The sequence below is a fragment of the Larus michahellis genome, chromosome 8 (genome assembly GCF_964199755.1).
Source record: "Larus michahellis chromosome 8, bLarMic1.1, whole genome shotgun sequence".
In the NCBI taxonomy this organism is placed as follows: Eukaryota; Metazoa; Chordata; class Aves; order Charadriiformes; family Laridae; genus Larus; species Larus michahellis.
The window spans coordinates 8,120,149-8,138,008 of record NC_133903.1 but is presented as its reverse complement, the minus strand read 5'-3'; the positions used below and the strand labels follow the sequence as shown (position 1 = coordinate 8,138,008).

The window sequence follows — 17,860 nt, the reverse complement described above, 5'->3', positions numbered from 1 at the left end:
ACGTCACTCCTATGTGCACATAAAAAAAAGCGCAATTATAAAAATAAGAAAGTATTTGTCCAACATATTAAGTGTTAGCACACATTAATACCAAACCTCTTTGAAAATCTAGATCCTTACAAAGAAGGTTACGTTTTTCCAGCCAAAAATAGACTGCCCTTACTGTCCCAAAAAAACTAGCATGAACTGCATGCTAGTACATCCACTGAAGAGCAAGTTATGCACATGTAACAGGTAAGGTTACTACTCTTAAAAAGGTATTTGAAGAGAATGCATAACAAGCCAAAATAATAAAGGCTAACTATACTTAAATACTAATAGTAATAAAGGTAAAGGTCAATCCATTTGTAAGACAACTTAGCTTCAGACAGATGAACAAAGAAGAACTCTGACCAAACAACAAAAAGCAATTCTGATAGCCTAAATAAGTTGTACCCTATCTATATCTCTAGATATGAAGACAAAAAAAAAAAAAAAAGAAGTCTTAAGATGCTGTTCAGAATGCTCTGGGAACTGTCTGACTCTTCCTTGCGAGATCTGTGTATCAGAACTGGATGCAAAAAAGACGCTTTGTACCATGATCGTGCCCGGATCAATTATTAGGATAAAGACTGGAAGTTCAAAACATAGCAGTGGTCATATTGGCTTCAACATCTGTTCAAGAAACAGACATGTCTATTCTACACCACTGGCAACAACAAGCAACTCAGATGTCTTAAGTTTCAGTATGAAAATTGCACAAAGACGGCTGAAACCATCCTGTAGTATCAAGCTACGGCATAGGAAAATATCACACTACAGCTTACATTTTAAACTTTAAATAATATTAGCTCAAGTATTTCACTGATAGTTGAATTTAAACTATTCGATTTTAGTTAAAGGAAAACAAGGTACCTCCCCCTCACCTGGCTGTTTTTTGCTGCTGTTCGGCACTTCTCCGTTGGTCACTGGCTGTTTATTTGTGACAGTGCTGCCTCCTGACTGGCCGTTTAATACTTTAGGAGTAGATCCCAGGTTTGCAGCTATAACTGGTAACTGCTGACCTCGTTTCAGAAGCTGTTTCTGTTCCTGGTGTCGAAATCGCGGTGGTACTTCACGAGGAGGGTATCGAGGCAAGGTCTGCTGCTGCTGACTGTTGGCTGTGGCCCGCTTGGCATTATTATTAGTGCTGGTTACTGTGGAAGTGCCGTTAGAGGTGACAGGCTGAGGCTGGCTTACACTTGTCTTTGTTTGTTCTGGCACTACCCCCACCCCCAAAAAAAAGAAAGTTGGACAAAGTTATTCATAAGAACAGCAACCTAAAAAAAATTGAAGACTAAGTCAATGTTCTTAGATGTGTTTATATGTTATGTAATGGCAGCATTTTTTCTCATTCAAGTTGTAACTCATTCCCCATTAAAAGCTCTATTATCCCATAATCACACAGCTTTAATAGCACAGATCTGGAAGCAGAAATACGTCTTGCTAGCACTCCTAACAAAGTTATCTCAGTTAAAGCATGCTACTGCTAACAAGCTTTCTATAGCTTTTCCTGACAAATCAGCCCTATGCCAGTTTATTTTGGCATTTAAACTTTATTTTGAAAAATATTTAAGTACTAAAAAAAGAAAATAAAACTTACTCCAATGGGAAACTTAAGTGTTACATATAGAAAAACGTTATGGTCTCGCACAAAAAGAACAAGAGGTGAACAGGACATACCAAACGCATTGTTAAGACTTTCCTGCTTTATCAACCCTAAAGTCCAAAGGGAAATACATTAATACCCTTAAATCAATCTGTTGCCAGCAGGAAAAGCTAATAGCACAGGTAGCCTCATACAGGGCTTGGCAGGACTGTGCCGGCATTGCTAAAAAGCCAAATGTGCAACTGCAACTCCAAATTATCTTTCAGTCTTGACAGCACAGCCACTTCAAGGCAAGATGAAGGTCAAATAATTTGCGGAGGTCAACTGTGAGTGAACACACCAAACCCTGTAACCCGTAGTTCAACCCTGCTGAATAAAGAGAAAACCGGGACATCCTCAACACCTCCACCCCAACCAGTACTAAAGCAAAGGTGTATGTATGGGGGTGTTCAGGTGTAGAAAACTGGTTAATAAACCAGGTTCAATGGACCGGAAGGAATACCCTCAGCTACTGGATGTGTGCTTCCTGGTGCTACTGCCATTCATCCCAACCACTATAACAGGTACGCTGTACTTCCAAGCCCTTACACTATCCATATGTTATTGTACTTTTCAAATTTCTTGGATGACATATCCATAGAGCGTGTTTACATTTACTGTGGAACTTCCCAAGATACCTCAAGAGTCGATCGTGACTGCCCTCAACACTGACTTACCGACACGGTCAAGTCACCATCTCTACTCAGAGCTCCATAAAATGAAACTGGCAATTTTAGACGTTACCGAAGGAAAGATAGTTTAATCCGTGCAGCATTCCTGCTGCTAACAGCAAGGGCACAGCTTGGTAGCGCAACTCCTCTGGTGACAGACATTTAAAGAGGTTCCAGCTAGCTACAGGTCTCTCCTTCCCCAGCAACACAACCCCTGTACAGCCAGAGGGGAAAAGTGACCCAGGTTAAGAACTCATCCCCGCATTTTTTTTTACTGAGATCCTATGAGAGAAGAGTTCAGGATGCAGCTCCATCAGACTGCTCCATTGGCACCTCTAAGGCGATGGCAGGCTATGGAAGAGGACTGACCCTGTGTGCTAGGAAAGAGGGAAACTGAGGCAGGCACCACCGCTTGCGACCAGCAAGGGTCTGGCTCTGCACTGGTGGGTGAGGAGGCACCCCATGACAAACAGGGTCTCAGTTACTGTAAAGCTGTATTTATTTTCAAGAATAATTTTTCAAATTGACAGCATCTAAACATATACAACTTGTGGCTTAAGAGCAGCACCCTTAAACCATTTCCCTGCTGTGTGCCATTTAATGATTTCCCAGCGTGTCAGAAGCAGGAATATCATTCCTACATGAATGAAAAATGTAGCTTTCTGGGTCTTTTAAATATATATTTTTTTTAAACTTTGTTTAAAGAACATTTTATCATTTACTTTCAGGAACAGATTCATGTGAATACAACATAAAAATAAATGAAAACAAACTCTGTAAACTTTTGTTTAAAGAAACAATTTGAATACTGTCAATGTTACTTATGACTATAATTTTTTTAAATTTCTGCTGTAATACAGAGCTAGATACTCAGAAAAAACACAAACATGAAGGCCTTTTGAATAAAACATCACCTAAGAATCAGCACCTGAGTTGTGTTTCAATGGAATGCTGTATGTAGGCTACCTAAGAGTAGAAAAGAAAAATTTGAGACCCCTCAAATTTCAAATTTCACAGGTGGCCAGATCCAGGCATTTGGCAGAAGTCCCAGGGGGAGCAGAAGAGCACCCAGCTTCAGCTGCTCCCCAACACACTCACTCCACAGCCCCACTGTCTCCCCAGCTCTGGCACACAGCAGTGACCCAGCGCTCTCTATTTCACAGCTGACTGGAGAAGGACAGAATTAAGGAGAGGAATGGCCAAGACATAAGTCAATTTAATGTACAGAGCACAGGGAATAGAAGGTGTTCAAAAGCTATTAGATAAATTGGCAAGTTGATAAAAATCACCAACACCGTATCAGATTCCATCAATTTAAGTTGTTACCTGTATTGGAAAATAGGTAACTTGGATCAGATTCCTTGCACAATGCTTTGAGGCATGTGACAACAAATTATGATCAAAATCTGAATTTCACAAATACAAAGAAGTCTTAAACAAATCAATTTCCATTTATTCCCTTTCAAATTTCCTGGTTTTAAAATAACTGAAATAACTGAAAATGACTAAGCCTTTTGGGGAGGCTATTTTAGCAAATAGCTAATAATTTGGCAACAATTTAATGCATAAGCAATTAGCACATTGCTGTGGTCTAGGTACTGCAACAAGCTTTGAAATTAAAAAAAATTCAACTAATTCTTTACATACCACAATCTGTGTCACTACTGCCCAATTCTTAACTTTTTGCTCTATCAATATGCCTTCTGCTGCAACTGATTCATGCTAACTACTCTTTACACTTTAAAGCCCAGTTCAGCCTACGCCTGAGGTGCGCTGACAGTCATACGCCGAAAACAACCACTTTTTGCAGCCAGTATATTATTATCAAGCCAACAAAGTAGTCACACAGTACTGGCACCACTTAGGGACACATACATCCTTCAGCCTTCTGCACATTGTATTTAAGCCCCCCCCCGGCCCCCCCACTGTCAGCTTAAGTGGAAAGTACACCTCTCTCAAAGGGATTTTTAATACAAGATACAATACCCCATAACATGGTCAATGAGAGAGATTCTGTTTTCTGACATTACTACTACCATTCTTGTACAATCGCTCCTCTCGGATAAAGTAAAATCATTTCTATATGACATTCCACGAGACATCCAAACCGAGTTGCAAGTAGCATGCTTAGGGCAGTACTGCAACGCAGGGACATTAATACTTTACTTTCCTAATTAAAGCTACTTTAAGACAAAGTGCGTATTCTAAAAGAATCCAATGGACTTGCGGGTAATCGAATCACTGTCAACTATGAAAGAGTGCAACTAATAAACAAGCTACTTTCTGCCAAGGCAGCCCCTAAGCTACGACATGAACAGGACTTCACAGTTTAAGAAAATTCAATTTCTCATATATTCTATGCATTCATTTCCTTAGCAAATACGGTAATTCTTTCTACTGCGATCTGCAAACTAAATCGGAATCTACCTGATAAGACAGTTACACTAAAGAATACGCAGAGTTTACATTTGTATGTTAATTTCAAACTGCAATTAATCCAAAGTGCAACAGAATTCCCTTGCCTTTGCTTCCCTAAGCACCACAGAGTAAGTTTTAGTCTATACAATTTATCCCACCCAACATTTTCTGGTCCACAACTTCTCAGAAGTCTAAATAATACATTAATATTCCAATATGGCTACTATAAATTCCAACACCCCTTAATCATTATCTTAATATTTTAATTTGTTATAAACAAGCTGCTTGTTTAATAAAAGTTTGTTCTGCACAGCAGTATTTTATTTTGAGTTATATTAAGGCAGAAAGATAACATTAACAGACTTAACAGCCTATCGCAGTTAATTTACTTGACTAATAACAGCAAGTTTACAGCAACGAATATTAAAAAATGATAGATTTTCATAAAGAACAAACCTGCTGAAAAACCCACAAAGCAGGGGATGGTGAAGTTAACAGTTTACAGAGAGATTCCAAAGAAAGACGCTTCCAACTTGTGTTGCTTTCCCACTCTGCAGATTTCATTAGAAAATGGAGGAGAAGCATGGTGTCATTTTACTGCTCCAGGAGCGCTGCCTGCCAACTCCTCCTGGAGTAGGGGCCCAGTCACTTAAACTCCCCCTCCAATAAAAAAAAATGGCAGCTGTTTGAATAACTTTAATGCAGATGGAAAACAGTTTCTCACTCGCACAAAATCAGCGTACAAAGCTCAAATCGGCTACCAAACCACACAAAGAACAGCACCAAGCTGTCATTTAAATGTTTCTTCTCGCTGCTGCTGAAGCTGACCTCTTAAAAATGTATTGTACTGCTCCCTCCCTGCATGTCATGCCCCAAAGAGTTGTCAGTGCTGGAATGCTGAAGGGCAAACAGAGGAAGTCTGGCTTTCAAGCTGACACACGTAAGATGTAGTGCTAGAATTTTCGTTGTGGAAAAATGGCCGCAGCTGTAAGCTCAGCTAGCTGATCTGGAAAATATCTAACTGTTTGCCAATTCATTAACCCCTGAAGATCCGCACAAAGGTAAGCTGTATGCCATTCCGACGGGTAATTTTAACAGCAAGCATTTGCTATTCTCTTCATTTTTGCTATTCGCTCTCAAGATTTGAAAGCTAACATAACAGTTTTTCTAATCGGTAAAAGCAGAGTTAGGCAAGTGAAAAAAAAAAATCCGACAAAAAACAGAAGAGTTAGTGTATTCGGGCAATTTTGCTTCACAGAGAAGAAAATGAATAAGAAGTTTCCAAGGTGGGAACTATGAGTCAAAGATTTCAATTCCACACCCAGCTATTTTTAAAAGCACTTTCCGTTTCAGTGGTTGATTCAAAGTTTATTCTGTTCTGCAATAAAAGTACTACTTTATGCCTCTGCCTTCTACAAAGCAGGGGATTTCAGAACTGAAGACTGACAGCTGTTTTCAGCTCTGGCTCGTGCTGTTTCGCCAAGCACAAAAGCATTGGGAACAACTAACCACAACCCTCGCGTCAACATCAACATTACTGTTCAAATTTTATGAATTACTTCACTAGGGTATTATGTACATACATTAAAGCGTCTGCAAAAAGATATTTCGTCTTGTAATGAAATCTCATTCTGCAGAATTACACCATTACTGAAGTGAGCACAGACAACAAAACTCAAGTGTTCCTCTTAAATAGCATTTACTTTAGTGCTCGGCTTATCATCAGCTACTTGTGGCCACAGTGCGGTTTGCAGAGTCCTGTTTTAGGCAAAATTCAGGGTAAACGGATTGATTTGTCTGTCTTTAATAGCAGTGACATTAAACACAGCAAAAATACATATTTTGCCAAGCCAGAAGGAATACCACAACAATTGACGATTCCACAGTATTCTCAACAAATAAGGACTTTCAAATGACACTTCTTTTCTCCCAAAATAGCGGTACAAGAGCACTTGGAGGGCACTTGTCGATGTACGAATTTGTTACGCTAGCTGCTGCACAAATAAACATTCCACTTAGCAACTAAATAATACATTCATCTCTAACTCCTATGAACTTTCTCTTCCCTCTTTTAATAAAACCAGATGTACAAAACTAGGCAGGTTAGAATATTTGAAATCCACAGGAATGACATACATGCATTTTTAATGACGATACTACAGTATTAAAATGCTATTTGTACCAGAAACATTTATATTAGCATCATCATTACTTCCACTCCTAAACCTGAACAGGAAAAAAAAAAAAATCAGCACTATAAACTTACTCAGAAGGTAGTCTTATAATTTTTACATGCGCACTGGTAACTACTTCAGCTGGTACAAAAGCAATTTCTACCTCAGCTAAAACAACATTTTGGAGCCATCCAAACTACGCTTAAAAACCAGAAATAATCTCCCTACCCACCCCCACCACTTAACCAGCTACTTTTCTGGAAGAAGGAACATAATTCTGAATTATTTAGAGATCCTATACTCTTGTATTTTATCTTCAGCTCATGCACAAAATAAATTATTTACGACATTAACGCGATGGAAACTTGGAAACTAATGAAACATTAATTTGCATCCTGAACACAAGTAGGCAAAACTGTTGAAACAATGGAAGGGCTATGTGCAACATAAGCAACGTATTTGTTCCTATAGAAACTGTTGCAAAAAGTTGCGTATCTGAGTCTCATAATGTCTGTTCTTCTTCAGAAGGACTGCCAGCTTGCGTTTCTTTGACAACTCTAAATTCCTGCTAAACTTCCTGAAATACCCTTTTAATGGTAACGTAACATTAAAGTTGGAACTTAATACTTCCATCAGTAAACACTAGGCCTCCAAGGAGAGAGAGAAAGAAAAAAAAAAAAGAAAAGAAAAGAAAAAAGATTTACTCTGTTCTTCAAAAGAAAAGCTTTTTCTTTCAATTGGAAGATTACCATCAGGTAGCCAACTGAGAATTACTGGCCTCCCATCTTCATGCTATTTTTAGCCAGTTGCAGCCCCGTCCCTGGTGTGACGCATGGATGCCAGTGCAGCACAAGTACGTAGGTCAAATGTTCATTCAAAATGGATGTTACTATTTACAGCAAAGTATTTTATCACTTTCCTTCTTCACTATCTTCTCAGATATATTTTATGTCCTGGTTTGAGGTAAAACAGAACCAACTTCCTGTTCAGTAATTTTATTTCTTAGCTAGGCCTCTTCTAACTCTCTGAAATTAACAGCATGTTGCATCAAAAATGGTTCGTTCTCAGTGATAAGACCAATGTTTACAGTTTGTGCCAAGGAATGGTACCCAGAGAGGTTCTTGAGTATACTTATTGCTATAACAACCAAGGTCAGCTAATTTCGTTATTTGCCCCGTTGGAGGGTCAGAAATGGAAAAGCGTAGAGGGGTCCCACCTGCAGGGAGGAGTGGACAGGACAGGGGACCCAAAATTGACCAACAGGGTATTCCATCCCATCTGCCCCATGCTCAGTATAAAAGCTGAGGGATCAAAGGGTCAATTCTCTTCCTTCAATGTCTGACGTCCAAGGAGGACCCTGTCTGTTCATCTGCCTTTGATCCCGACCCGTGGGTTCCTGACTCCAGCTGTGGAATTCAGTTCTCACCCATCACCGAGTCCAGTCTGGGGCTTCCCCAGTGCCTGCCAGTGACATCATCCTGGGAGCTTAATATGGTTTTATATATACTGTATTTATTTCATTATTTTCCTTTTTATTTTATTATTACTATTTCATTAGTTAATTTCCTCTAAACTTGTAAATCTTTTTATGTCTCCTCCTCCTCTCTGTGCACAAAAGGCTGGAGGGGAATATCTGTCGTCGGCCATTGGCCAATTTGGCCAAGACCATGACTTTTTATTACTTCAGAATAAAACCAAACAGTTTCACAATTCTTTAAGCCTGGTAAATCTTAGAAGCCTTATGGCAGGAATATACATAAGAAAACAAATGCTTAGCCTGTACTTCAAATGCAATTCCATGCATTACTTGAAAAAGGGTGCTTCAAAAAACAAGTGAAGAGTATTTATTAATTATAATACTCTTCCAGTACTTCTATTAAGTATCCAATTCTGCACCTAAAGACAAATATAGAATTCCCAACTGATTTCAGCGACCAGAGTCAGACTGGAACTGCCAGGACCTACAGTCAGTCCACTGAAACCCACAGGATGGTTCCGCATATAGAACATAAACTTCGATTACCGACATCAGCTATAGGAACGGTGCCACCACTCTGTAGCCACCATGCTCTGGCAGCTCCCTCTGCCTCCAGGGATCAATACTCCACAACCAAAACATCAGCCTCCCCTAAGCAGCACAGAGAAGAACTCGCCGAGACACAGAACCCAGGCTGCCCTCGTTCCCTCCGAAGAGCATCATCACACACTGACAATCTACTGGTCCTACTCAATCTATTTTTAATTTTTTTCTCATTTAAACACACACACTAAAGTATGCACCTCACTTAAATAAACTAGACATAAATGTGTCTCCTGATACCTGGTAATTCGTACTGCAGTCCTCGGCAGGAGAATCGGCGCATTTTTTACATGGAGAACCTGCCTCCTCCATTTCAACCACATGCGAACCAGGATGCTTCTTCAAACGCACACCTCAGTAACAGATACTTTCCTTTGTTTCTTTACCTCTTCTCAAGCGCAGTATGTCCTCTACCATTTTACTACCTTCATGCCAGAACAGCACTTCAAACACTTTTTGATTTTCCAGCAGTAATTGCATCTCTGCTAAGCAGGGCTTCCCAGCTCCTGTTTCTACCACTGCTCAAGCCAGTATTAAATTAAACCAAATGTTCCCAGAAAACAGGGATTCAGCAAGCACTCCACATGATCACTTATGCAATTATCATCCACTTCCCAACTAACAGGTTATGAGCTAGAATTAAAAAGAAAGTGAAAAGAATCTTTTTTTCCCCTTTATAGAAGCCGGCTGGAATGGAGATCTGTATAAAAACCACAAATATTCAGATTAACTACAGTGTTTCCAGTCTGCCACTGAACATCGAAATTACAGCTTTCATATGCTGTCATCTTGATCGTTTTGTCAGGATGAACCCTCCACATACAATAGTTAGTTAAAACTAGACATATCAATTACTTGTCTATCAAGCATTCCCAACCCCAGTTGCACTTAGAACATGTGGAAATTAAGTTTCAAACAGATCCATTGTGTGGATCTCCACATGGCCACACCTGAAGTGTTAGTGTCATACACTTTTCAAACAAAGCAAAAAAAGGGGAAGGAAAAAAGCAACTAAGAAAAAGAACTCGAGGCATATTATGTATATGCCGGGTGCTGTATAAGTAATTAAGTATGGAAAATAGGAAGAACAGAAGACTCCAATCAACCCTTAGCCATTACTCTTCTACTCTTTTGTGGTCACTGTTTGAAAAAGTGCAACTGAGTTTCAAAGACCCCACCTTTTAGTCTGAGAAGAGCTTTCAGGTGCCCCTTTTGATTTAACATATTTAAAAATGCAGAAATAATATACAGAATAGAAATAACTCTAAAGTAACTTACCTTTGATTTTTTGTTCAATGGCCTAGAACAAGAAAAAAAGAAGTGTCAGTGATTTGTGCAGATAAGAGAAAACCACATGTGCACGTGCCATTTCATAAAGCAACATTAGCTTTTGACTTCCTTCTTTTAAAATATTTTAGTTATTTAATTATCTACTTCAGAAGTGTCTCTCTAACCAACACATGCCTATTATTCCTTATGCCTAGAAAGCTGTTTAAACGTTACAGAAGACAAAATTAATTTGAAAGATAACTACATGAAACAGACTGAATTAAACTTGCAAATTCAGATGTTTGAAGTGAGTTAAAAACTGTGCCTGGAAGCAAGGAACCTCCAACACTTTTATTGCAGAATACGGCAGGGGAAGAGGGAGGGACCTAGAAACTTAAAGGAAGAAAATAAATGCAAAAGCTTTAAGTCTTTCGTTTCCAAGATTCAACTGGTTATATCTCTGATACGGCCAAGATAAGAGATCTATTTGAATAAAGTTTTATCACATGATAAAAGTGGGGAGAGAAACATTCCTTGCAAGGAAGCGCACCTTAATTTTGCAGTTTTAACTATAAAACATAATGAAACTAACTTCATGAAGGACCTCTTGAAAGCACAAATCATAGTTCTTCCTATCTGAAACTAGAGTTTTCTTAATTATCACTTTTAAAATACACTATTGCCAAAGCAAAATGAGATCTTGCTGTATACTACCCATTTTAATTGATGGTACCACATACATTCATAGTATGCAATAAATTTGTGGTAATACTTAAACTGTGATTGTCTATAATTAAATCCTTGAGGAGAGAGGAAGAAAAAGAGAGAGCATGTATGAATGCAAGAAAAATGTATTGATTCGCTGATTTGATCTAAGACTTGGTTAGACTCAGACATTAGCACTGTTAGGTCTGACTACTGAAACTTTATTAATGACTCTTCAGTGCCATAGCCTCATTTCTCTTAAAGGAAATCAAGAGTACATTAACAGAAAAACCCTCTTTTTCAATTTCTTAGGCTGACAAATGCAAGGATACATAGAAAAAAATTAAGTTATACTGTCTGATACTTCAAAAAGTAGACTCTCGCTCCCAAGGAACCTTGAGCAGAAGTTTTTCCATTTTTTTTTATTTATGCTCTTAAGAGATTGCTAAAAATAGCTAAAGACTGCAAAACCTCTTCTGAAGAAAATCCACTCTACTAACAATAATGCATCAGCCTCTGGAACTAAGAAAGCAAAAACAAAGCCAATGGCTGCTTACACAAACGTATCAAAAAAAACCCCACACCACATTCATTTTCAGTTTTGCCCATCTCATCCATGTTACCCTGACTCCTCCAATACCACCGTCCCTCTTCCTCACCTTCCAAAAGGCAGTTGCTGTGCTCGGGGCCACTACGTAACGCCACAACTTTTCATTATACTCTTTATTCAACACATCTGGTTAAAAAAAATTATTTTGAAGACTTGGGAAGTTTTGTATGCGCTTCAGCTCCAGGGTACTGTATGCACAGCAGCTGGCTTTGAACCAAGTGTTCCAAACACATTTTTATACGATCGTAAAAAGGTACATGGAACACAACAGTTGGTGTCCCACGAAAGCTGCTCAGCATCAAGATGCAAGCACAGAACATACCTTCTCTAAGTTAAGTGTCATACCTCTGATTGTTTTCTACTCCTTTTAGTTCCAGTTATTAAAAAAATACAGTACATATAAAACCCAAGCACTAGGTTTTCCTTCCACAGTACCATTACAGGATGCCTTTTCAGTTCTTGCCATGCCTATACATGTGTTTTGAGCTTACTATGGAGAGCCAGTAATCTCATCCCTCTCCCAGTTGTGACCTGAGTTAAAAATCAATGCATAGCTTGGCACTTGACCCATGAACAGGAAAACGAGACAACTTAGAATTTTTCAAAATTTTTTTGCTGTTTCTGACTATTCACAGCCCGCAGAGAGATCAGCGAAGAGAAAGGGTCATAGGATAAGGCTACTGACTTCTTTTTATACTAAGGTGCTGTTTTCTAAAAGAAAAACAAATTGAACATATTTCAGCTAGGGACTTCCAAAATACATCAAAGTGTATCAGTACTTGGTGTACGGTTAAATGCTTTAAAGTTTTTGCTAGAGAGCCTATGGTGGATAATACAAAACACTACGTTCTTAAGAGATCAAACAGAAAAAGTTAGCTTACAAAACAAAAAGAGCAATTTTGGTCAATCTGAAGCTATTCATTAATATTAAAAGAATATGAAAGGGATCCTGCCTTCCTTGTGACCTACATTAACAAGTTTTCATTTTAATCTAGGATCAAGCCATGTCTGTACTAGGACTTTTTTTTCTTTTTAACAGCAAAGTTAACTGGCAGTTGTTCGTTACCATGGGTTTTCAGAGGTATATTCTCTTTAATCTAGATCAAGTTTAAGCTTCTCCAGGAATGCAGATGAGCACTCTTGTGGCATCCTACTCTTTTTCCATAGAAGCTGCTTAAATCCCTGACACAAGAAATCCACACACTCCACACCTTGTTACTCTGAGAATACAGCACCTGTGGCTTCTGAAGAACTGTCTAGCAGGTGCTCCATGGCAGGAGAAAGTGCAAGCAAAACTTTTAATTTTAGGCAAAGGTCTAATCTCTTCACTTTCAAAAAGTATTTATACTTTTATTTCTTCTAGAAACTTCACTCTCAAACATGCCTTTCAAACTCATGAAAAAACTAAATTTTGGGGGAGGAAGTCAGCTATGAAGAATCACGTGTTTAAAAGACTCAAAACAAGTAAACCGGCTCCTTTGCCATTACAACTTCTCATTTAAGAATTCCAAGAGGAAAATAAGTTATAAGTTTACAACTGAGGTCCAAAAAAATATCATGCAGCTTTGCAGTTAACTACTGAAAAGAACTTCTCATTCTGAAATATGAGCAAATACCTCTTCTAGGAGTACCCCTCCAATCCTATTCCGCTTAGATTTGTTGCAAGACTAGATGTACCTAATTTTGTACAGGTGCACAACACACACCTTCATTTAGGCCAACAAACAAGGAGAGCTGACGACTGATTTTTTCGACTACATAATAAATACCTAGCATTAGTCAATGGAATCTCAGAAAAACTGTTAAGCAGGTTCGCTTTGCTACCACCAGTTAGCACACAAACCTGAAATGGACGCGTTTTTAAAAACAGATTTACAATTAGAATCAATGGCCACAATTAATATCTTTGACAGTAAACAGGAATCCTGTAGTGTTTACAAGCATTTCTGTAACGTTTCCATCCCAAAACAGTTTTGCTGTCAATATTTTCATTTTTGCCCACCTTCCCCAATACAAATTGTCTTATGACACCTATGTTTCCATACTGAAGGATAAGAAGATATATGCAAGGATACAGTTGAAAGCCCCTGCCTTAAAAAAAAATGGTAATTTTATCCTACTAATAAATGCACTAACACTGAGGAAGTTTTCAAGCTTGAAACCGCTTCAACTGACAATCAGGAAAAAGAATGGCCATCTCAGAAGATTATTTAATCTCTGAAAAAAACTGTACAGAAAGCCAATTAAGAGGTTCAATATGTCAGTTGCCACTAAGTAACTAACAGTACTATTAAAGCTTAAAACATTCAATTAAAATGAATTAAAATTAAACACTTTAAAACAGCAGCTAAAACAGTATTTACTAGTGATGAAACAAAACTAACCCATAAGCATGGGGTTTTATTTCTTATTGTTCAACATACCTTTTTTTGAGCAGCTTCCTTCTTCTTCTTGTCTTCTTTTCTCTTTTTCCTTTCTTCCATCAACTGTTCTTCCTCTTCTTGCACTAAATCCCTGAACCACACAGTTTGTAATTAACTCTCCCAAAATACAATTTGTACACACATAGATTCATTTTAGAACAATTATTTCACAGTGCCACAAAAGGAACTGGGGAATTTTACTTCTAATTGGATAATATTTCTATAGGGACTATGTACTTTCACTGCAAATCACAAGTGACAAAACTTTAAGAGGAGATGCAGTGTCAAGCTATGGGGAAGATTTTCTTTTTTCCAAAATTTACAATGAAGGTGTAGACATTAATTTGATTCAAAAGCCAGAGCAAATTCAGATGTTATTTACTATCTACCTGCTATTGTGAATTCGTATGACTGAGCTTTCACACATCACATTTCCCCACTGTCACATGCGATCAGCTCTGACCCAGCACAAAGTGTGACTACGCTCAGCATAAACCAAGCAGCGGGTTCCTCCCCAGCCCCACACACCCTCTTCCATCAACACTGGTGCCCAGACAGCCATGCAGCGACTTGCATCAGCTCGCTGGTCTTAAACACCACCTCTGCCAAGAAACAGCCAATATATACACATTCTCCTGCGTGAGCAGTGAGCTACTGCAACTGGCCGTGGATCTGTATGACATAAAGGACACATGAACTAGCGGGAACATCAACTGAAGAGCATGGTCAGGGCAGAGCTTTCAATTTTAGAGCACGTTAAACGAGCGACAGAACTGTAACCTGACAAACGTGAAAACAAAACCCGTTACATTAATTTAAATTCGCTTAATACAAAGTTTTACACACAAAAACAGAAGGCTTAGCAGCAACGCCACTTTCTAGATTACACTACATTTTCTTAAAAACAGAATTCAGCAAAGGCAAGACAAAAGGGAGAACATGGAGAGTATAAAAAGCAAAAAGAACTAAAGGCACTCAAAAAACATTCACAAGCTACCGGGGTCAGCAGGAACTAATATCTCATACAAATTTGACAATAACAAAAAACCCCTTTCTTTAAGGCCATGCTTGGAGAGATGAGAATGAGAACGAATTCGACACAACCACGGCTGACAGAAAAGACTGTGGTAACAGGCAGACAAAACCACATTTGGGCTAATCGTGCAAAAAGCTCGTGACAACCGAAGATCAGTCTGTTGTTTCATACATGAGAATAAAAACAACTGCTCACAGAAAGAAGGACTGTGAAGTTTAGAACACAACAATAAACCGGAATATAAAAATAAAACAGTGGCAGCAGTTTGCTTTTTTCACAACACTGTAAGACAGAGGGAGGAGCCTACTAATAATCAGTTATTTCAAAGTCTGAGGTTCGGAGGATAAAGCATTTTTGTGTACTAGAAAGCCTAGTTGCAAGACTCCTCTTTGCCATTTCAGGTTCAGGAATGTTTCCGAGCTCAAAAGCTTGGAAGCTTTTGGCCCACAAGCCCTAACCATATAGTCAGGTGGACAAGATTAAAAAAAATAGGTTGAAAATGTTTTTCTAGCTCTCCTGAAGCATAGATCTAGGTTACAACACACGTCCTTCCGATGTCCTGAACCTACACGAGCTCCACTGCACATCTACCCTCTTGCTGGGCAAACCACAGCCTTCAGAGAAGTCCTAACTTCTATGATACTTCAAATAGGATGTGGGAACACACTCCACACATTTTGACTAAAGGAAGAATGGAACAAATTTGCTCTTTGAGTAGCCTTCAGAGATTAGTGTAAGTCCTCTATCTGAAATTAATTCCTGTGTAACTGATGTTCTCCCAAATCTGTACACACTTACTATCCGATCAGCTGCAGCTAAACTAACAAGAGGTGCCCAGATTCAAAGCTGCTGCAGAAAGCTCTGGACAGTAAAAATTATTAGAGTCATGTAGGTTATTTACTGTTGCAAAAGAAAAAGCCAAGGAAAAAAAAGTGATGGAAAGGAATCTACACCCTGCTCGTGACATAAAAAGCACTGTTTTTATCTTTGCCATGCTTTTCACATATAAGCAAGCCAGAACAGGAGAAGAGATTTTATTATCCAATTACTTTGAATGTATTAAAAATCTCCTTTAAATAAGTTACCCTAATTTGATAACACATGGTTGCACATACATTATCAAAAGACACCTTGTTATACAAAAATTTGTGGGGAAAATGAACAACGTCAATACTGGGCAGCTAACGAACGGTTTGCTTCTGCCTAGAAAGACTGGGCTCTTTTTTAATCCCGAACTACCCGCAACTACAAACCTCCAGTTTCAAACAAGGTAATTATATACATGTCAGAAGCAATGACAATTCAATACAGTAAAACACTAGACACGCCATAAGTATTAAAACTTTCGTTACTTATTTAGTTACATAAATAATCAGTTAATTTACTTTTAATGCAGTTCACGTGCCTTTCAAAATGAATGCAGGCATCAGTTTTGGTTTGGGTTTTTTTTTTTTTCCAATTTTTTTTTTTTCAATTTTTTTTTTTTTAAATCCACATGTGACTTCCAGTTCCCAGTTGCCCAGTTCCACTGTGGCAAATTCATATAACTTCCACACTTTTTAATTAGACAAAACAGCACTCTTTTGGCACCCGCCTCTCATTATAGGTAGTACCAACGTAAGTAATACTAAGCAGCAGCTCATCAGGTCTTCTCTTTATGGTAGCCAGCGTCTTACTGTATTTTGCATTCTGCTTAATGCTGCCATTCTTTTGGAAGAGGCGAGTACCACGTTGTTGCTGCCCATTTGAGTTCTACCTTTAAACTTTAAAACTGCTCTTTTCTCCTGTGGTGAGATTCTTCAGCAAGATGTTGAAAGTGGTTCCCCTCCCAGAAGGGACGATGCCATATGAACAATACTTATATTTAAATTTCAAAGCTTGTGGCCACTTGGCTATTATTAGTTTCAAACAAAAAGAGATACGGTAGTACTTCCACATGACATTCATTGTGGAAGAAAAAAAGCCAGCAATGCTTAAAATATTTACAGGGTACAGGAACTTCTGAGACTATTAACATTAGCACACAAGACAATCATATGATTGCATTTTGGGTAACTGAAGCATTTTTCTCAAATGTACTTTAATTACTATTAATACTGCCAGACAACAGCTATACTTGATCTACATGGTAAAAATCAATTTGTCTGGAGGGAGGAAAGTTTTATATTCACAGAATTAACAAGTATTTCTTTATTTAATTGTAAGTATCTTCTCTGATTTCTCCCTGTAAACAGAAAACCTTTGGAGCATGGCTACATGTATCTGTACGGCAACCAATACAAACAGAAATCGGTTTTCATCCCTACTTGACTTGATCTTTGTTCTCACTGCAAATCTGATTCCATTGTCTACTCATATCTTTTCCCAGTGCGCCCTTCTGTTGGAATAACACTGATTTATTGCATATCCAGCATCCCTTTTCTCCTCTACCACTTTTAGCGTGACTGTTACAAGTCCCCATCAACTCATGCCGCATGTGTTAACAAAAGCCGTCTGACACTGCAGGTATTTACCAGAGGTAGAGCAGCAGCTTTGACAATGAGTAGCCAAACAAAACCAGTATTCTTTCCACCATACATATACAGTAACGTACTAGACAGACCACCACTTTAAGTTTCCACAGACCAAATTCTGTCTTTTAAGATTTTCTAATAACAGAGAGCAAGCATTGGTTATTTCTCTTTTTTTTTTTTTAATAATTGCTCCTCATGCATTAAGATATGAAAAAACAAATATCTAAAAATATTCTTTTTGAGTCCCCTCTCTATTTCAGTTGCACTGCAAGACAAGTCACAAACCATCAAACAC

General features: G+C 38.4%; 1 protein-coding gene across 13 annotated transcripts in view; it reads right to left on the bottom strand.

The window, feature by feature from the left end:
- TNRC6A (trinucleotide repeat containing adaptor 6A) overlaps window positions 1–17,860 on the bottom strand; it is a 107,085-nt gene that overhangs the window by 26,287 nt on the left and 62,938 nt on the right. For 10 of the 13 annotated variants that reach the window (XM_074598922.1, XM_074598908.1, XM_074598909.1 and 7 more), the window contains 3 exons: window positions 14,017–14,107; window positions 10,288–10,309; window positions 906–1,241 (listed from right to left, as the gene is read on the bottom strand). In XM_074598922.1, the coding sequence (XP_074455023.1) occupies window positions 906–1,241; window positions 10,288–10,309; window positions 14,017–14,107 (449 nt within the window). Of the gene's footprint in view, window positions 1–905; window positions 1,242–5,211; window positions 5,655–10,287; window positions 10,310–14,016; window positions 14,108–17,860 lie in introns of those variants that run through there. The other 3 variants (XM_074598917.1, XM_074598921.1, XM_074598920.1) reach the window with 3 other exon arrangements.